Here is a 23,040-nt window from a genome sequence, read left to right as displayed (position 1 = left end):
CCCCTGGTGCCCAGGTGGTTAGGGTTTTGCGCTTCCACTGCAGGGGACCCTGGGGTTCGATCCCTGGTTGGGGAACTAAGATCCCCGAGTGCTGTGAGGCACAGCCCCCCCCGAAAAAAACGTCAAGGGCAGGGGTGTAAATCTGTCCACCACCCTAAAAAGAGAACCTATATGCAAAATTCATCCTCAACTATTTAACCTGCAAGTGAGGTTATCTGAGGTAAGCAAGGGAAAAACAAAACAGATAAAACACAGGTAAACTTCATCCAAACACTCAGGTTCATTCCTGGGAAGGCTTTAACTCTGCTCCACAAACTCTAGGCCATTCTCTGCTCTCCACCCATCCCGCCCTCACCTCCCACAGGTTTGGGCTGCCAGCTGCTGTTCCATTCCAAGAACAGGATAACAAGTCATCAAAATGGATTCAGATACCAGATTTGCACTAATTAGTGTTTCTGACACATTTATAAATAACTGTTTCTCAGACTATGATGCAGTAAGATAATCTTATTTCTAGTAGACGCTCTGCTGGTTTGAACAGGAAATAACTTGTATCTTTAGTGCTCCTGCCTTCCGCACCCCCAAAATGCTGTCCAAGACATAGTTGATAAATATTTTGAAGGGAACCATTTAAAAGTAGAAATACTGTAATTTGAAATAGTTTAAAAAGAGGCAAAGTCAGTCATTAGGACCTCTGTGGACGCCTATAAAGGCACAGTTGCCACTCTGACCCACACCCAATTCCCCACCAGCACCCACTTCACATGGCTGCCTGCTGGCAGCAAAGCCCTCACAGAGTGATGGTGCTTGAGCCAGCGGTGGCTCCTGGTTCACATTCACCAGCAGGTTGATCTCTCAGAAGTGCAGCACACAAAATGTCATGATTTTGATTCTTCCATATTTAGTAAGAACCAAATCAAATCCACGAATTCAGATGAAAATAGTATGAGAATACAGGTAATAGTTTTAAGTGCTTTACTAAACCCCATTCTAGGTCAGACTAAGACATAAGACAGTACAATAAGGAATATGGAGGACCATAGTTAAGAAATGGCAAGATATAAAAGAAAACCTCTTAAATAAAACTGGAAGGGGAAAAACTGTTATCTGGAAGTTCGGACTAAAAGGAGACAATACACTTAGAGAATCAGCCGCAGATAAAGGGGCCCTAACAATAAGATAGAAACACAACAATCAGAGAAAGCACATCACTGCATATTTTAAGCAGGTCAAGAAGTTCCAAAGCACCTTTGATCAGCAGCATTTGATCCCGAAGCCCCCCCACCCCCAACAGCAGAGTCAAAGATCATGGGGCCAGAAAATTAAACTCTAGATGGCTACAGAGTATTTTAGGGATCCTCTAGATGAAGAAGCATGTGGTCTTTAAGAAAGTTATCCTGTAGTCTCTGGCAGTAGCAGACTGTAACTCTGAATCCCACGCAAGCTCTCAGGATGTAACTGGATGTATTCTGGCACATCCACCAAAAATCAGACATGTGGCTTATCAAGTGGAAGATGAAACTAAGACTTCTTAAAAAGTAACCCTGTGACTTTCACAATGACAAAAGAGTTCACCCACATCTTCCCTTAAACAATATATTACTAGGCTGAATTTTAACCAGGTGTGGTACAATTTGGCAAAGATTTGCTGGGGTGCCCAATACTTGTCTGACAATGAATGACGAGCTGGGAGCAAGACATGCTGAGAGAATCTTCAACACTGCTAAGCCTCGTAGACTCTGAAAAATGAGAGCTGTTGCTCCTTGACCAAACCATAGCTATTTGTCACTAGAGTCCAGCAGAGCATAACCAATTCAATAGGGCTTGCTCACTGGGAACAGTGCTGATGCCTTTTTAAAAGGGTGAATCTAATTAGCATTCAGGTGAGAAAGTCAACAGGAGGGAATAAAAAAAATAAGGCCATCTGACCCACCCTTTAGGGAAATGATCAAACCCACTGGTGGAACACAGACATGACAGACTCCATGTTCAGATGGCACACGTGAGAATGGGTAAATAACCTCTCTCCTTCTGTTCTGAGAATGTTGGGAGCCCCGGGAGTCAGAAGAAACCTGGGAGCTTACTCCAGGTTGGCAAGACAAAGATCCACTGGGGACTAGAACGTCTCACAGGATTGGGAGCTTCCTGCCCCCAGGAGTGGGAGGAGTACTAAAATATCCCAAAGACTCTCAGGCCTCCAGTGCTGAGCAGCTGCTTTCTGGACAAGCCTAATTTGTTAGCATTAGTACTGCTGTCCACTCCCCCACAGGCTGCCTTCCCCATGCTCGCCCGTCTGAAAAGGGATGGGTCTTTCCAATGGAATGCCTCTCTACACTGAGGGCCCAGCAGCACTCGGGCCCCAACAGGCCTCTCTGTAGGAAGATGGAAGGACCGAGAGAACTCATCCTGCTTCTCCTTTGCTAACAGTTAGCCACAATGAAGTTTTCTCTTTTCCCAATTAAGCTTCTTCTGTAACCCTTGCCCTGTAATGCTCCAGAGTTTATGATACTGTGTGGTGCGTGACAGGTAGAGGCTAGAAGGACCCACCTTGCATGACACTGCAGGGGCCGGGGATGGGTCTGAAGACACACCCTAAAAGGAATGGGTTGGCTGCACCTCCTAGGCCTGGAATAACTGACTCTTCATTCAGATACACCAGTAGCGTGAAGAGATCAAATTTTACTTAGAGAAATTTTAAGAGGTGAAATAAAAGTTTCAAAGTAACACTTATATTTTCCCCCCACACTTTTATTTTTAAAGAGAAACAGTTTCCACACTATCTTCTACTTTTAAAGAGAAACAAAGTTTTTTGTTGTGGTAGTGGGTTTTTCTCCCTCCTTTAGCTGCAACCAACTTTTCTATGGCACCTTGTTTCCAGAGGGCCTTCACGTTTACTTCACTCAGTAATTACTACAATTCCTATTTTACAGAGGAGTAAACAAAATATAGCTCAAAATAGTTTTAATATAGCCATTACTTTCTTAAAGTGAAATTAAATAATTTTTTAATAACCCCTGCAACAAAAAACAAAACTCTTGCAGCAAAACTGCTTGAGTCACTGCAGTATCTTTTAGGAATTTAAACAGATGGTCCTTACCTTTACCAGTTTTCCAGTGATCTCAGGCACATCTCCCATTTTCCGATTATCCAGCATGCGAATTTCGTAAGACTGACCTATTTTTAAAAATTGTGTATCAAAAACAATCCATATAAAGAACATCACTCTGTGTAACAAAAATTCAACTCAAACATATGACTGCCCAATATTAATTTCTAAAGAAGCAAACTCAGGTTAATCTTTCTCTTCCCTGCAAATCATATCCTTTCCTTCTTCCACTCTCAAGGCTGAAGAGTTCCTCAGTCAGTTTACTTGCCTCTGTTACCCTCTCACACTCATTATCTGAGACCAATTTTTCATAACAGCTTTATTAAGGTATAACTTACATGCCATAAAATTCACCCTTTTAAAGTGTACAATTAACTGGTTTTTAGTAAATGCAGAGTTGTGCAGCCCAAACTGCTATTAATTTTAGAGCACCTTCATCATCAAAAAGAAAACTCATACCCGTGAGCAGTCCCTTCTCATCCACCCACCCCTAGCTCCTCACAACCACTCATCAATCTACTTTCTTTCTCTTGGGATTTGGTTGCTTTAGACAGTAGGTATAAATGGAATCACACAACAGGTGGCCTTTTGTGACTGGCTTTTTCACTTATAATGTTTCCAAGGTTCATCCAGGTTGTAGCACGTGTCAGTCTTTCCTATTTATGGCCAAATTATCCAACTGAATGCATACACCACACTTCGTTTATTCATTCAACAGTTGAAAGACATCTGGGTTGTTTCCACTTTTTGGCTATTATGAATAATGATACTAGGAACATTTGTAGACAGGTTTTTGTGTAAACTAAGGTCAAATTTTAATCCTGGAGCTTTCTCCCCTGTGTCCAATGAACCCAACTCACATCTTGTCACTGCTCAATTAGGGTCCATAAAAAAACCACGAATAGAAACTCACACACCAATCTATTTAATTAGGAAAATAAGCTGCTGCTGCCAAAAGTCAGTAATATGCTCCAAATCCACAAAAAAGATGTTTGGATTATCTGTCATTAAATAATAAAAATGACAGCATAATTTGATATGCAGAAAATTAGTAGTAATTAAAGAGTGCTTCTAGTAACATATGAAGTTGAGGCTCTTTATAATAAAACTACCAATACCCTGCCCACACTCCACTGGGCTTACAAAAATATACAAAGAGTACAAGATCATAGGGTCAAAACATAACAGTTACCAAAATACAACTAAATCACTCCAAGGTTGGTGAAGGAAAACAACTGCTGTATACACCACTAAGGAACAGTCAAATTCATTCAACACACTGAGAGAGATTAAACTAAAAACACCCTTATGGTAAGAGAGATTTTTTAAAAAGTTAAATCTGCAGCATACTTAACAATGGATCTGAACCTGGAAAAAGAATAAACAGTAACTTCTTTAAAAACGGAAATGAATATTCAGGAGTGGTCATGAGCCCCTGCTGCCACCCTCCCAGACCCCAGGAGTGGTCATGAGCTGCTGCTGCCCCCACTGCGTGCTCCGGGGGTGTGCCTGAGCCACTGCCAGACCAGACACCAGCCGTGGCATCCGCACACCCCGCCCCTCTCGGGGGTAATGACCAGCACACTCTGAGTAAAGAGGCAACAGGCATCCATACTAAAAACAGCCTTGTACCAAATACATTAAACACGTACAAGCTACACAGGGACCCCCACATAAACAGCCCTCTAAGACCAAAGTAGGTAACTGTTTCTCCTAAACTCACAAAGTAAGATAAACACAAGTAAAATGAAGAAGCAGAGGAACCACTCCCAGTTAAAAGACCAAGAGAATTCCCCTGAAAGAGCAAACAGTGAAGCAGACCTCTTCAGTCTAACAGACACCGATTTCAAAAAAGAGGCAATGGAAATACTGAAGGAATTAAGAAAGGCTATTGACAGAAATGCAGAGTACTGTAAAAAAAACAGCTAGAAACTATAAAGAGGAACCAAGAAAAAATAGAAAACTCATTTGCAGACGTGAAAGCTGAGATAAAGGCAATGAATAGCAGAAAGAATAATGCAGAAGAACAAGTGAACTGGAAGATAAAATAATGGAAACCACCCAATCAAGAGAGCAGACAGAAAGCCAAATGAAAAAAAAATGAAAGCAACATAAAAGACCTATGGGATAATATAAAGCATGCCAACCTATGCATACTAGGAATTCCAGAAGAGGAAGAAAGAGAAAAGAGGACTGAAAATGTATCTGAAGAAATTATGGCTGAAAAGTTTCCAAACCTAAAAAAGGAAACAGATATCCAGGTACAGGAAGCACAGAGGGTCCCAAACAAGATAAATCCAAAACAGACCTACACCAAGACATATTATAACAAAAATAGCAAAACTTAAAGATAGAGGATTTTAAAGGCAGCAAGAGTTCATTACAAGGGAACCCCCATAAGACTATCAGCTGGTTTCTATACAGAAACGTTGCAGGCCAGAAGGGAGTGGCAAGATTTTGGGTTGGCCAAAAAATTCATTCAGGTTTCCCCGTAACGTCTTATGGCAAAACCCAAACGAACTTTCTGGCCAACCCAATATATTCAGTTCTGAAAGGGAAAAATGTGTAACCTAGGATACTCTATCCAGCAAAATTATGATTTAGAATAGAAGAAGAGATAAAGAATTTCTCAGACAAGCAAAAACTAAAAGAATACAGCAATACTAAACCCATCCTAACGGAAATATTGAAAGGTCTTCCCTAAACAGAAATGAAGAATCTATAGGAAAGAGAAAATCACAACTGGAAAATAAATCATTTAAATCAGCCAGTACAGATTTTAAAAGATTAAAAAATTTCTGTGAAAGTGATGATAACCAAAATGAACAGCAAAAGGATAAACACGAAGATGTAAAAGAGGACATCAAAATTGTAAAATGGGGGCTTCCCTTGTGGTGCAGTGGTTAAGAATCCGCCTGCCAATGCAGGGGGCACGGGTTCGAGCCCTGGTCCGGGAGAATCCCACATACTGCGGAGCAGCTGGGCCTGTGCGCCACAGCTGCTGAGCCTACACTCTGGAGCCCGCGAGCCACAGCTGCTAAGCCCACGTGCCACAACTGCTGAGGCCTGTGCACCTGGAGCCCATGCTCCACAACGCGACAGGCCAGCGCGATGGGAAGCCTGTGCACCGTGGCAGGGAGTGACCCCTGCTTGCCACAACTGGAGAGGGCCCGCCTGCAGCAGCAAAGATCCAATGCAGCCAAAAATAAATAAGTAAATTAATTAATTTTTAAAAATTGTAAAATGGGAGGCAGGGAAGAAAATGTAGAATTTGTTCTCCCTAAAATGTGTTTGAGCCTATATGACTATCAGTCTAAGGCAAGTAGATATAGTAAGGGGTTAACATACTTGAAAAACAGGGTTATCACAAATCAAAAACATAGAACAGATTCACAAAAACCAAAAAGAGGAGAACATAAGTATAATATCAATACAAAAGAAAATCATCAGCACACACACACACACACACACACACACACACGAACAAAGAAAAAGGGACAGAGAAGAAATAAAAATCAATGGGAAAATAAAGTTTAAAACGGCAATAAACATTGGGTTGGCCAAAAAGTTCCTTTGGTTTTTAAGTAAAAATAAGATACATTTTTCATTTTCACCCGCAACTTTATTGAACAATGTATTCACCATTCTCTTCCACTACCTTCTGCCATTTTTCAGGAAACTTCATAATTCCATCTTTGCAAAACTTTTTATCTTTTTGAGTAAAGAACTGCTCCAGATGCCTTTTATAGTCTTCCAGGGAATTGACATTTTTTCCATGAAGAGAATTTTGTAAAGACCAAAATAAATGGAAATCTGAAGGTGCAATGTCTGGTGAATAGGGCAGATGAATCAGAACTTCCCAGCCAAGCTGTAACAGTTCTTGTCTGGTCATCAAAGAAACATGCGGTCTTACGTTATCCTGATGGAAGATTGTGTGTTTTCTGTTGACTAATTCTGGACTCTTTTTGTCAAGTGCTGCTTTCAGTTGGTCTAACTGGGAGCAGTACTTGTTAGAATTAATCGTTTGGTTTTTTGGAAGGAGCTCATAATAGAGGACTCCCTTCAATCCCACCATATACATAATATCACCTATTTGGATGAAGACTGGCCTTTGGTGGGGCTGGTGGTGATGGTTCATTTTGCTTTCCCCACGATCTCTTCCATTCCACATTATTGTACAGTATCCATTTTTCATTGCCTGTCACATTTTGTTTTAAAAACAGAACGGTTGTGTTACGTTTAAGTAGAGAATTGCATGCGGAAATACGGTCAAGAAGTTTTTTTTTTTGCTTAACTTATGTGGAACCCAAACATCAAAGTGATAAACATAACCAAACTGGTGCAAATGATTTTCAATGCTCTATTTGGATATTTTGCTTATGTCGACTATCTGCTGTGTAGTATAACATTGATTGTTCTCAATGAATACCTCAATTTGATCGCTATCAACCTCAATCTCTCTATCTGACCGTGGAGCAACGTCCAGCAAGAAATCTCCAGCACGAAACCTCGCAAACCACTTTTGACATGTTCAGTCAGTCACAGCACCGTCTCCATACACTTCACAAATTTTTTTTTGCGTTTCAGTTGCGTTTTTACCTTTCTTGAAATTATAAACCATAATATGCTGAAAATGCTGTTTTCTTCCATCTTCAATATTAAAATAGCTACACAAAAATTCACCAATTTTGATTTTTTTTTAATGCACGCTGATATGATAGCTGTCACAATAGAGTCTAACAAAATTGTTTCAAGTGAAGTTAAAGATAACTATGCAATACTAAAGCCAGCTTACAGAAAAAAACCAAATGAACTTTTGCGCCAACCCAGTACATAGCTACCAATAATTACCTTAAATGTCAATGGACTAAATGTTTCAATCAAAAGACAAAGAGTGGGGCTTCCCTGGTGGCGCAGTGGTTGAGAGTCCGCCTGCCGATGCAGGGGACACGGGTTCATACCCCAGTCTGGGAGGATCCCACATGCCGCGGAGTGGCTGGGCCCGTGAGCCATGGCCGCTGAGCCTGCGCGTCCGGAGCCTGTGCTCCACAATTGGAGAGGCCACAACAGTGAGAGGCCCGCGTACCGCAAAAAAAAAAAAAAAAAAAAGACAAAGAGTGGCATATTGGGTTAAAAAATAAGAGGCTACAATGTGCTGCCTACAAGAGACCCACTTTAGGACAAAGGACACACACAGATTTAAAGTAAGGGGATGGAAAAAGATACTTCATGCAAACGGAAATGATAAGAGAGTGGGGGTCACAATACTCATAGCAGAAAAAATAGACTTTAAAACAAAGGCCATAAAGATAAAGAAAGACACTATATAATGATAAAAGAATCAATACAAGAGGATTTTACTTAATAAAGGAACACTTAATAAAGGAACACCCAAATATATAAAACAAAGACTAACCAGACATAAAGGGAGAAACTGACAATACAACAATTTAACACCCCACTGACATCAATGAACATATCTTCTAGACAGAAAAATCAGTAAGGCAACAGAGATCCTAAATGATACAAGTTAGACGTAATTGATATTTTCAGGACATTACATCCGAAAAATCCAGAATACACATTCTTTTCAAGTGCACTTGGAACATTCTCTAGGACTGACTACATACTAGGGCACAAAACAAGCCTCAACAAATTTAAGAGTATAGGAATTATCTTAAGCATCTTTTCTGACAACAATGGCAGGAAACTAGAAATAAACTACAGAAAAAGAAATGAGAAAAAAAACCCACGATTACATGGAGACAAAACAACATGGTACTAAAAAAACAATAGGTCAATGATGAAATCAAAGAGGAAATTAGAAAATACCTTAAGACAAATGACAATGAAAACACAACCATACAAAATCTATGGGATGCAGCAAAAGCAGTTCTTAGAGGGAAGTTCACAGCAATACAGGCCTTCCTCAAGAAACAAGAAAAATCTCAAACAACCTAAATTATCACTTAAGAGAATTAGAAAAAGAAGAACAAACAAAACCTAAAGTCAGCAGAATGAAGAAAATAATAACTATCAGAGAGGAAATAAATTAAGAAGAAAATAAAAAACAGAAAAAAAAATTCAATAAAACCAAGAGCCGGTTCTTTGAAAGGATAAACAAGACTGACAAACTGCTAGCCAAGCTCAACAAGAAGAAAAGAGATAGAACCCAAATAAACAAAGTAACAAATGAAAAAGGAGGCTTAACAACGGATACTGCAGAAATACAAAAAACCATAAGGGAATACTATGAATAATTACATGGCAACAAATTCGACAACCTAGAAGAAATGGAGAAGTTTCTAGAAACATACAGCCCACAAAAACTGAATCAAGAAAAAATAGATAATTTGAACAGATAGAAGTGAAACAGAATCTATAATAATAAAAAAAAACAACTCCCTATGAACAAAGTCCAGGACCAGATGGCTTCTACCAAACATATAAAGAAGAACTCATACTTATCCTTCTCAAACTCTTCCAAAAAAACTGAAGAGGTGGGAACACTCCCAAGTGCATTCTATGAAGCCACCATCATCCTGATACCAAAACCAAAGACACCACGAAAAAAGAAAATTACAGGCCAGTATCTTTGATGAATATAGATGCAAAAATTCTCAACAAAATATTAGCAAACCGAATCCAACAACACATAGAAAGGATTATATACCATGATCAAGTTGGATTCATTCCAGAGTTACAAGGATGGTTCAACATATGAGAATGAATCAATGTGATATACCACATCAACAAAAGACAAAAGCCACATGATCATCTCAAAAGACACAGAAAGAGCATTTGACAAAATTCAATATCCATTCATGATAAAAAAAAACTCTTACCAAAGTGGATACAGAGGAAACATATCCCAACATAATAAAAGCCATTTATTACAAACCCACAGGCAATATAATACTCAATGGTGAAAAGCTGAAAGCCTTCCTGCTAAAATCTGGAACAAGACAAGGATGCTCATTCTCACCACTCCTATTCAACATAGTATTGGAAGTCCTAGCAACAGCAATCAGACAAGAAAACAAAACAAAAGGTATCCAGATTGGACGGGAAGAGGTACAACTGTCACTGTATGCAGATGACATGATACTATATATAGAAAACCCTAAGGGCTCCACACAAAAACTACTAGATCTAATAAATGAATTCAGCAAAATATCAGGATACAAGATTATCATTCAGAAATCAGTTGCATTTCTTTACACCAACAATGAAATGTCAGAAAGAGAACGTAAAAAAACAATACCTTTTAAAATTGCAACCCCCAAAATAAAATACCTATGAATAAACCTGACCAAAGAGGTGAAAGACTTATACGTTGAGAACTATAAAACATTAATAAAGGAAAGTAAAGATGATTCAAAGAAATGGGAAGATATCTCAGGCTCTTGGATTTGAAGAATATTGTTAAAATGGCCGTATTACCCAAAGCAATCTACAGATTTAATGCAATCCCCATCAAATTACCCATGACATTTTTCACAGAACTAGAACAAGTAATCCTAAACTGATATGGAACCATAAAACATCCAGAATTGCCAAAGCAATCCTGATGAAAAAGAGCAAAGAGGAGGCATAACCATCCCAGACTTCAGACACTACTACACAGCTACAGTAATCAGTGTTGTATTGCCACAAAAGCAGACATATAGACCAACAGAACAGAATAGCGAGCCCAGAAATAAACCCACACACCTACGGTTAATTAACCTTCGACAAAGGAGGCAAGAATATAAAATGGAAAAAAGACAGGCTCTTCAGCCAGTGGTGTTGGGAAATTGGACAGCCGTATGTAAATCAATGAAGTTGAACACACCCTCTCACCATACGCAAAAATAAACTCAAATGGCTTAAAGACTTAAAAGACATGACACTATAAAACTCCTAGAAGAGAACATAGGCAAAACATTCTCTGACATAAATCGTACCAATATTTCTTAGGTCAGTCTTCCAAGGCAATAGAGATAAAAATAAAAATGAGACCGAATCAAACTTACAACGTTTTGCACAGCAAAGGAAACCATAAACAAAACGAAAAGACCACCTACAGAATGGGAGAAAATATCTGCCAACAATGCGACAGGGTCTTAATTTCCAAAATGTACAAATAGCTCGTAAAACTGAACACCAAATTTACAAACAACCCAATCAAAAAATCAGCAGACCTATAGAGACATTCCTCCAAAGAAGAAATACAGATGGCCAGTAGGAACATGAAAAGATGCTCAACATAACTAATTATTAGAGACATGCAAATCAAAACTACAATACGGTACCACCTCACACAAGTCAGAATGGCCATGATTACAAAGTCTACAATTAACAAATGCTGCAGAGGGTGTGGAGAAAAGGGAACCCTCCTACACTGTTGGTGGGAATGTAAGCTGCTACAGCCACTATGGTAAACAGTATGGACATTCATCAGAAAATTAAAAATAGAATTACCATATGATCCAGCAATCCCACTCCAGGGCATATATCCAGACAAAACTATAATTCAAAAAGATAAAGGCACCCCTATGTTCATAGCAGCACTATTCATAATAGCCAAGACGTGGAAACAACCTAAATGTCCACTAACAGACGAACTGATAAAGAAGATGTGGTAAATAGATAAAATACAATACTACTTAGCCATAAAAAAGAACAAAATAATGCCACTTGCAGCAACATGGATGCAACTAGAGATTATCATACTAAGTGAAGTAAGTCAGAAAGAGAAAAACAAATACCATCTGATATCACTTACATGTGGATTCTAAAATATGACACAGGGGACTTCCCTGGTGGTCCAGTGGTTAAGACTTTGCCTTCCAATGCAGGGGGTGTGGGTTCAATCCCTGGTCAGGGAGCTAGGATCCCACATGCCTCATGGCCAAAAAACCAAAACATAAAACAGAAGCAATATTGTAATAAATTTAATAAAGACTTTTTTTTTTTTTTTTTAAATAAGACCTCCGCTGGGTCTTTGTAGTGGCATGTGGGCTCTTTTAGTTGGGGCATGCAAACTCTTAGCTGTAGCATGTGGGATCTAGTTCCCTGACCAGGGATCGAACCCAGGTCCCTTGCATTGGGAGCATGGAGTCTTAGCCATTGGACCACCAGGGAAGCCCCAATAAAGACTTTAAAAAATGACACAAATGAACCTATCTATGAAACAGAAACAGAATAACGGACATAGAGAACAGACTAGTGGTTGCCAAGGGGGACGGCAGTGGGAGAGGGAGGGATTGAGAGTTTGGGATTAGCAGATATAAACTAGTATATATAGAATGGATAAACAACAAGGTCCTACTGTATAGCACAGGGAACTACGTTCAATATCCTGTGATAAACCATGATGGAAAAGAATATGAAAAAGAATGTATATGTGTGTGTGTGTGTGTAACTGTATAACTTTACTGTACAGCAGTATTTAACACAACATTGTAAATCAACTATACTTCAATTTAAAAAGTTAAAAAATAAAAAAGATTTTTAAAAAGCAAATGAATAGATATCATTGATAAATACACCATTACATACCTGAAATTACACTCAACCTCAAGAATTCAGGACACAAAAGTTAACAAAATGTTTGTGCTGATTATCAGATCAACAAAAAAATGTTTAATTAATTTAAAAAATCAAGTGGGTAAAGATGGGGGAGAATAAGCACATAAAATGTGGGGAAATGTAAACTGATAAACTCTTTCTGAAAGATAGTCTGCCTGCACCTGTTAACAAGTTAAATACTGCATCTTTTGACTCAGGGATTCTGATTAGCAAGAGGGGGAATATTTGCACCTCACATTAGTCACAGAGGGCTAATCTCCCTAGTATCAAAGGAAAAGAACTCTTACAAAATTGCTAACAAACGCCCAACAACCCTAGCAGAAAATGAACAAATGACATGAACATGTACTTCACACAAAAGAAGGAAAGCCAACAGTTCTTAAACATATTAAAAGACATTCCAGGGCTTCCCTGGTGGCACAGTGGTTAAGAATCCGCCTGCCAAGGCAGGGGACACGGGTTCGAGCGCTGGTCTGGGAAGATCCCACATGCCACGGAGCAACTAACCCCATGTGCCACAACTACTGAGCCTGCACACCTAGAACCCAAGCTCCGTAACAACTGCAACTCGCCACAACTAGAGAAGGCCTGCGCGCAGCAATGAAGACCCAACGCAGCCAAAAATAAATAAATTTATTTATTTAAAAAAGAAAGAAAAAGACATTCGACGTCTCGGAATTCCCTGGTGGTCCAGCAGTTAGGACGCCGTGCTTCCACTGCCAGGATGCCAGGTTACATCCCTGGTCAGGGAACTAATAAGATCCCGCAATAAGCGACACACGGCCAAGAAAAAAAAAAAGACATTCAGACATTTGAACTCCATCAGAGACATGCATGATAAAGCCACATTGAAATGGCTTTTCACCTATCAGATTAGCATGAATCTCTCAGTTTGAGATGTCGTGGCTAAAGGGAAACAGTCACTCTCAGCTATGGACAGTAGAGGTAGAGATGGTTTAAGAAGCAGTTGTCACTCTGGAGAGATTCTGAAGGTAGAGCCTATGTATTTTCTGGTATATTAATTAAAGTGTGAGAGAAAGAGCAGCTGAGGGTTACTCCAGATTTTTGGCTAAGGAACTTCCTGACATGGGGAAGATCACAAGAAGCAGATCTGAGAGAGAAAATCAAGGAGTGCGATTGCATACATTTTATCAAGTTGATTTATAAATCTGAGAATAACCCAAAGAAAAGCAGTCTGTGAGATGGAAGGTGGACCAAATGCACAAGGAGGGAGGGAGAACTTCTCTCGCCAGGATTCCCTTGTGGTCCTCAAAAACTCAAAATTCTAAGGATTGAAAAAGATCAAAGGAAGAAATCTCAATGTGCCTTATATTCTTTTGTATTATTTTTCCTCCTCAACCTTAGGATATTTCTGTGCTCAATATAAAGTTCAATCTGCTTCCACGAACAGATCTAAGGCTTGGCTGCTCCTGTATTAAAGCACTATAGATTTTTATTCTTCTGAAGTCAAAAGCAGGTTTTGAAAAAAGGCTCTGTAACACTTATTATGCTTCAAATGATTTCCCTGTTGGAAACTATGTATGTCCTAGCTTTCTTCCTTCTTCAGTTTTATCCCATGTCTCTCACTATTTAGAAATCCCTCCCCACCAAGTTTTACTCAATGGCAATATCCATTGATATATTACCAGACTTTTATTGGTTCAATTTCTCCTTCTATTTGATCCCCCTCCATAATTCTCCTAATAAAACAACTTCCTGAAATGTTAGTCTAGGTTCCAAATGAAATATTAAAAAGTCCCACTACCAACGAAGTATAAAGTTAACACAAACTGCAATACTCTAAAAGTTACTAGTCCTATTTTTAGCTTTATCTTCTGAATTTACCTGTCACGTTTGGAGTTGTTTACTCCTTTCTTGGCTTAGAAAAGCAAAAGCACTGACAGAATTGAAAAATAGAAGTGCTACGAGTTCATGTCCCCACCTACCTTTGAATATAGAGTGTAAGATGGACTCCAGAGCAAAATGGAGCCCAAGGTGTGAAAGATCCACTTTGGTTAAGTTCAAAGCATTTATTTCTAAGGTCCTAATACAGAACTTTAATCTATAACAAGAACCAAAGCTAACCTCAAGGAAATCTACCACAGTGTAAAATGAACTTACCAAAAAATATATTTTCTTTTTTGAAGCGTCAATTATTTAACGGTATTTTTAATCCAATAGACATGCTACTTTATTTCCTAGGACCTAAAACTTGTTTGCAAGGTAGCTAATACTGGTTAATTAACAGGGTGCTCCAAGTAGAATTTGGCCTCCATATGAACAGGTATTTCTGATCTAATAGCAGCAATAAGCTGATCTGGAATAAATCAATGGTTTAAGATCAGAAGTCTCACTCATGGGACTTCCCTGGTGGCAAAGAGGTTAAGAATTCGCCTGGCAATGCAAGGGACATGGGCTCGATCCCTGGTCCAGGAAGATCCCACATGCCACAGAGCAGCTAAGCCCATGCACCACAACTACTGAGCCCACATGCCCTAGAGCCTGTGCGCCGCAACTAATGAAGCCTGCATGCTCTAAGGCCTGTGTGCTGCAACTACTGAGCCCATGTGCTGCAACTACTGAAGCCTGTGCGCCTAGAGCCCATGGTCCACAACAAGAAAAGCCACTGCAATGAGAAGCCCACGCACCTCAATAAAGAGTAGCCCCCGCTCGCCGCAACTAGAAAAAGCCTGTGCGCAGCAACAAAGACCCGACACAGCCAAAATATAATAATAAATTAAATAAATGAAAATGAATAGTAAGATATTCCTATTTAAAAAAAACCCCAAAACAAGAAGTCGTGTCACTCATATCATGGTGGGGAAGCATCATGGATTCAGCTGGGGCTACTGGACAAGGGGCAGCCTATTCCAGCCAGATCCCTGCCCAAAGGGATAGGCAACTACTTACTCCCCTTTCTGTGGCTCCATATTGGGACTACAGTTTTTTTACTCCACAAAGTTAGAGGTTTAGGGACCTCCCTGGTGGTCCAGTGGTTAAGAATCTGCCTTCTAATGCAGGCGACGTGGGTTTGATCCCTGGTCGGGGAATTAAGACCCCCACATGCTATGGGGCAACTAAGCCCGTGTGCTCCAGAGTCTGCACACCACAACTAGAGAGCCCACATGCCACAACGAAAGATCCCACATGCCGCAACTAAGACCCGATGTAGCCAAATAAATAAATATTTAATAATAATTTTTTTTTAAAGTTAGAGGTTTAAGTTTTCTCATTACCTAAGAGCTGAGAAGGACAGCTGCCCAGGCATAACCAGGAAAACACAAATACAGCTTTTAAACTCTGTACTTCTATCATTCAAAACAGTACAAAAACCGACACTCTAAAGCATCAGTACTTGTTCCAATTTCTACCTGACTGATGAAGTTAAGACTACACAGAATTATATTTCTTTATGTTACACAATGGTATTACACAATGGCAAATATTCTTTAGCAACAGCTGCTCCGGAGGCAGAAGGTGAGCAATGAGCTTGAAGGGGAGGCTACTAGGAGTGACCAAGCTATGCCCTAAGAATGGCTACAGCCCTACCTATGTGTCAACGCTCCTCTGAGGAAATCTGTCTATAAGAAGTGGTGGTGAGGGGATGCTCACATATTTGCCTGAATATTCAAAGTAATAAAAAACTGAAGCATGGTCCCCAGACCAGCAGCATCAGCATCACTTGGAAACTCGTCAGAAATACAAATTCTCCAGCCCCACTCCAGACCCACTGACTCAGAAACTCTGTCAATCATGTTTGACAAGCCTTCTAGGTGATCCCAACGCATGCTGTTGTTGGAGACCACTGCTCTGTGCAAAGCTACAAATATCCAGTCCGTCAATGCTGTTTCTAGCACAAAGCATTCGGGACCTTCTCCTGGGAATAACTTGCCTATGCCAAAATTAAGAACTAAGTCATTCTAAAGCTGTTTAAAGTAAATTACATTATGATTCCTTTATAAGTAACCAAAATTCATTAAATAGTCATTTATTATTTGACAGGATTGTAAATCCTGTAACAGTCTAGGATAGCTCTCACTCCAATACACACAAATGCTCCACAAATCCACTTATCCTCATATATGTTCATTACACATGTGTATACAGTCCATATATTTGAATATACATATATGTACACATTTACACACACACACACACACACACACTCATGCGTGCAAGGGCTCAGGGTTCATTAGATGCCCATTTCAAGACCCAGCTTTGACTGGGCCTTCAGAGATAAGCTAGGAGGCAGTAAGTACTATAGTATGCAGAGTGTTTCTGTCTAAAATCTTAAGAGTAAATGACAGCCACACTATGGAAACAGCTCTGATACACAATAGTAGCTCATTATGCACCACTTTGGAGATCATCTACATAGTACACATTTGCCTTGGTTGATGGGTTAGTTTCCTATTGCTGCTGTAACAAATTTCCACAAACTCAGCAGCTTGAAACTATGCAAATTTATTATCACACAGTTCTAGAGTTCAGAAGTCTAGAACGGGTCTAGTGGGCTAAAATGAAGCTGTCAGCAGGCTGCATTCCTTCTGGAAGCTGTAGGGGAAAATCTACTTCCTTGACTTTATCTACTTCTTGAAGTAGCCTACATCCATTAGTTTGTGGCAGTCTTCCTTCATCTTCAAATCTCCCTGACTCCTGACTCTTCTGCCTCCTTCTTTCACTTTTAAGGACCCTTGTGATTTCACTGGGCCACCTGGATAATCCAGGATAATCTCTCCATCTCAACAGCCTTAATTAAATAATATCTGCGAAGTGCCTTTTGGAATAAGGTTAAAATATTCACAGGTTTTGGGGATTAGGATATGAACATCTTCGAGGCACCATCATTCTACGTGCCACAGTTGCTAAGCAGTGCAAACATGTTACTTCTACAGTTCAAAACTCTGCTACAGGGGGACTTCCCTGGTGGTCAATATTGTTAAGAATCTGTCTTCCAATGCAGGGGACGTGGGTTTGATCCCTGGTTGGGGAACTAAGATCCCACATGCCACAGGGCAACTAAGCCTGCCCGCTCTAGAGCCTGCATGCCACAACTAGAGAGCCCGCACGCTGCAATGAAAGATCCCGTATGCCACAACTAAGACCCAATGCAGCCAAATATATAAATATTAAAACAAACAACAAACAAACAAACTCTGCTACAGGCTCATTTAAAAGATTGTAGGGACTTCCCTGGTGGCGCAGTGGTTAAGAATACGCCTGTCAATGAAGGGGACATGGGTTCGAGCCCCGTTCCGGGAAGATCCCACATACCTCGGAGCAACTAAGCCCGTGCACCACAACTACTGAACCTGTGCTCTAGATTCCACAAGCCACAACTACTGAAGCCCATGCTCCTAGAAGCCGCTCTGCAACAGAAGAAGCCACTGCACCACAACGAACAGTAGCCCCGCCCCGCTTGCCGCAACTAGAGAAAGCCCGCGTGCAGCAACAAAGACCCAATGCAGCCAAAATAAATTAAAAAAAAAAAAAGATTGTAATCATACTTGCCAACAAACCTGGCAAAAGTCCTGAGTCATTACACAGGTATCTAGGCCCAGGGTTGCATTCTAACCATTTGTAAAAATTGCTCATCTGTCTGCCATAGGAAACTAACACATCAGCCAAGGTCTAACCACTTGGTTCTCCAGTACAATCAGAAACCATTAAAGCTATCTAGTTATAAATAATAGTAACAGCAGGAAAAGCTAGTGTTGTGCTTCCTATGTGCTGGCCACCTTATAAGTGCATTACACATATTAACTCAACTCAGCTACCTTAGGTGGGGGTTATTTTATTAAAGGAACTTGCCTGGACAAGCAGGTGGTGTAATGGGATCTAAACACAGGTAGCCTGGCCCCAGAGACAGCTAATGACAACCCCTCACTGCTGCCCTCTACCTCTCACCCCGCTACATGCAGAAAAACATTTAAATCACCAGTCACTGTAAAGAGTTGACACGTTTAAAAGGAACAAAAAGGTATGTGAATAATGTGTGTAAAGACATCCCATATGCAGCAGAGGTGCATATATCCTGGGCAGTTCTATCTCATTCTTCCACCAGGCATTACTTTAGGGATGGAAGCTCTCTCTTAAATTTCATCCTTTAGTGACAAGATCATTATGTTCACCACAACTATGCTTAAGCATATAATTCAGTCATCACAGAATAAGTTTATTGGAATAAATAAAATATTAATGATACAATACTTTTGTTATACAAAGGGTATCATTTAACAGGATTACAATCTTCTTAGGTGTCTAAAAAGGGTTCTAATTCAATGGCTACTTGGGCCCAGCGAGCAGAAGAGTTTTATTGTATACTCTTTCATACCTTCTGAACTTTGAACCATGTATATAAATCATTTAGTTACACTGTTAAATTTTAAATGGTGACCATTAACTGAAAATTTAGAAAACACTGGAACTATTCTAGTAAAGAGACTCAGTGGTTAAGAAAATGAGATTTGGAATTAGAAATCTCTGGGTTTAAGTCCCTATAAAAAGTATGGTCAATCTAAAAAGATAACTGTAGGAAAAAATTACTCCCTCTAAAGCTTTAATATAAAGTGGGGATAACTGTGCTTTCACTGTCACTATTATTTCCAAGTAACAGAGAAAAAAGTGACTGCTTAATTTCCCTCTCACTTATTATAATGAGTGGGGAAGCTTAAAAGGAATTAAAACTTGTGCTGATGAAGAACAACTTCAAGTGCCCTATCTAATCCCTTCTTTATAAAGCTTTTGTATCCTTTTTTGATAAACAAGGCAACAGTGCCATGATGAGTCATTTTCCCTTGGTGGAGCTGAAGAATTCATTTGAAGATAAGAAAATTAACTCATGAGTAAATCTGAATAAAAATCTAACTACTAAGAACAGGAAGACTAAAGAGTAAATTATGTCAATACTTAACACACTATCAAAGCTGATGCACAGATGACACTATACTAAAATGTGTCACTGAGACACATTTTACATACTTTGCAGAAACTTCCCAGGGCAATGTCACCCAGCTAAAAAATATCCATGGAATTTTACTGGAATTCCTAGATAAAAATCAACCATTTTTATTTTCCATATCTATGCCTGATTCTCTTTACACTATATATTTCAGGAAAGGCTTCTATAAAAAAAAATCAAAACTGTACATGCGCTACTTAGAATGTTTCCTTTTGAAAAGTGAGTCTGATCAACTTAAGATACTCTGCTGGGGGATCGGATCAAGATGGCAGAGGAATAGGACGTGGAGCTCACCTTCTCCCACAAATACATCACAAATACATCTACAACCTAGAGACTGTCCTACAGAGTGAAGTAAGTCAGAAAGAGAAAAACAAATACCGTATGCTAACACATATATACAGAATCTAAAAAAAAAAAAAAAAAAGAAAAGAAAATTAAAAAGGAAATGGTCAGAAGAACCTAGGGGCAAGACGGGAATAAAGATGCAGACCTACTAGAGAATGGACTTGAGGATATGGGGAGGGGGAAGGGTAAGCTGGGACAAAGTGAGAGAGTGGCATGGACATATATACACTACCAAACGTAAAACAGATAGCTAGTGGGAAGTAGCCGCTAGCACAGGGAGATCAGCTCGGTGCTTTGTGACCACCTACAGGGGTGGGATAGGGAGGGCGGGAGGGAGGGAGACGCAAGAGGGAAGAGATATGGGGATATATGTATATGTATAGCTGATTCACTTTGTTATAAAGCAGAAACTGACACACCATTGTAAAGCAATTATACTCTAATAAAGGTGTTAAAAAAAAATACATCTACACGCGGAATGCTTCTCACAGAACATCTACTGGATGCTGGCAGAAGGACTCAGGCTTCCAAAAGGGCAAGAAAATCTCCACATAACTGGGTAGGGCCAAAAAAAAAAGAAAAGGAAAGAAACAGAAAGAGAGAGAAATGAATCAGGACAGGACCTATGCCCCTGGGAGGGAGCTGTGAAAGAAGAAAGGTTCCTGCACCCTGGGAAGTCCCCTCACTGCCTGGGAGATCAGCTGGGACAGAGGGGGAAGTTCGGAGCCTTGGAGGGGAGCACAGCAAACGGTTTGTGCAGGGCCAAGTGGAGAGAGACCTGCACAGATGGTTGGTGCAACAGAGTAGCACTCCCCAGCCTGAGACACTCATCCACTGGGTTGGGTGGGGGCTGGGTGGGGGCTGGGTGCTGAGGCTCAGGCTTTGGAGGACAGACCCGGAGGAGAGGACTGGGGTTGGCTGTGTGGAGAAGGCCTGAGGGGGCTAGGGTGTGGTGAGCCACAACCGAGGGAGTCCAGGAAGAAGCCTGGGCCTGCCAGAGAGGCAAGGCACCATTGTGGGGGGCACGCAAGGAGAGGGGTGGGCCGCCACAGAAGCTTCTTTCTCCGTGCCCACTCTCAGACAGCAGGGCACCACCTACACGAGCTCCGGGGGCAGGTGTAAGATGCCACTGCCATCTCGGAATCCAGAGGCGGACACGGATCACTGCCGCCGCGGAGCGTCCTGCGACTGAGCAGCAAACGCTGTCCCCTTTTGAAGAAAAGATAACCCAAATAAACAAAATAACAAATGAAAAAGGAGAAATCTCAACTGATACCGCAGAAATACAAAAAAAATAAGAAAATACTATGAACAATTATATGCCAAAAAATTTGACAACCTAGAAGAAATGGACAACTTTCTAGAAATGTACAGCCCACAAAAACTGAATCAATAAGAAACAGATAATGTGAACACACTGATCACTAGAAGTGAAATAGAAACTGTAATAAAAAAACTTCCTACAAACAAAAGTCCAGGACCTGTTGGCTTCACAGGTGAATTCTACCAAACATACGAAAAAGAACTTATACTGATTCTTCTCAAACTCTTCCAAAGACTGAAGAGGAGGGAACACTCCCAAAGACATTCTATGAAGCCACCATCACTCTGATACCAAAACCAGACAAAGATACCACCAAAAAGAAAATTACAGGCCAATATCTTTGATGAATATAGATGAAAAATTCTCAACAAAATATTAGTAAACCAAATCTAACAACACATAAAAAAGATCATACACCACGATGAAGTGGGATTCATCCCAAGTTCACAAGAATGGTCCAACATACGCAAATGAAACAGTGTAATACAGCACATTAACAAAAGAAAAGTCAAAAACCACGTGATCATCTCAAAAGATGCCAAAAGAGCATTTGACAAAATTCAACATCCATTCATGATAAAAACTTTTACCAGGGGCTTCCCTGGTGGCGCAGTGGTTGAGAGTTCGCCTGCCGATGCAGGGGACGCGGGTTCGTGCCCTGGTCCAGGAAGATCCCACATGCCACGGAGCTGTTAGGCCCGTGAGCCATGGCCATTGAGCCTGCGCATCTGGAGCCTGTGCTCTGCCACAACAGTGAGAGGCCCGCGTACCGCCAAAAAAAAAAAAAAAAAAAAACTTTTACCAAAGTGGGTATAGAATGAACGTATCTCAACACAATAAAAGCCATTTATGACAAACCCACAGCCAATACAATACTCAATGGTGAAAAGCTGTAAGCCTTCCTGCAAAAATCTGCAACAAGACAAGGGTACCCCGGGACTTGCCTGGCTGTCCAGTGGTTAAGGCTCTGTGCTTCCAATGCAGGGGGGCATGGTTTTGATCACTGGTTGCGGAACAAACATCCCACACACCACACAGCGTGGCCAAAAAAATTTTTTTTAATTAAAAAAAACCCACAAGGATACCCCCCCTCTCACCACTTCTATTCAACATAGTATTGGAAGTCCTAGCCATAGGATTCAGACAAGTAAACGAAATAAAAGGTATCCAAATTGGAAGGGAAGAGGTAAAATTGTCACTATATGCTGATGACATGATACTATGCAGAGAACCCTAAGGACTCCACACAAAAACTACCAGATCTAATAAATGAATCCAGCAAAGCAGCTGGATACAAGAGTAACATTCAGAAACCGGCTACATTTCTTTACACTAACAATGAAATACCAGAAAGGAATGTAAAAAAACAGTACCTTTTAAAATTGCACCAAAAAAAAAAAACAACCTAGGAATAAATTTGACCAAGGAGGTGAAAGACTTATACACTGAGAACTATAAAACAGTAATAAAGGAAATTATATCCCATGGTCTTGGATTGGAAGAATTAATATTGTTAAAATGACCGTACTACCCAAAGCAATCTACAGATTTAATGCAATCCCTATCAAATTACCCATGACATTTTTCACAGAACTAGAACAAATAATCTTTTATGGAACTATAAAAGACCCAGAATTGCCAAAGCAATCCTGAAGAAAAAAAAAAAAAAAAAAGCAGGAGGCATAACTCTCCCAGACTTCAGAATACTACAAAGCTACAGTAATCAAA

At 40.2% G+C, this 23,040-nt stretch overlaps 1 protein-coding gene across 1 annotated transcript in view; it reads right to left on the bottom strand.

Moving 5' to 3' along the window:
- Positions 1-23,040, bottom strand: part of UBP1 (upstream binding protein 1) — a gene marked incomplete at its 3' end in the record, with an annotated part of 64,247 nt that overhangs the window by 21,376 nt on the left and 19,831 nt on the right. Inside the window, exon 3 of the mRNA XM_079713930.1 lies at positions 3,098-3,174. Within this exon, the coding sequence (XP_079570056.1) occupies positions 3,098-3,174 (77 nt within the window). The remainder of the gene's footprint in view (positions 1-3,097; positions 3,175-23,040) is intronic.

This window comes from Hyperoodon ampullatus (assembly GCF_949752795.1).
Source record: "Hyperoodon ampullatus genome assembly, chromosome: 10".
NCBI lineage: Eukaryota > Metazoa > Chordata > Mammalia > Artiodactyla > Ziphiidae > Hyperoodon > Hyperoodon ampullatus.
Note: the sequence above shows the minus strand (reverse complement) of the source record. Positions and strands in the feature narration are given on the sequence as shown.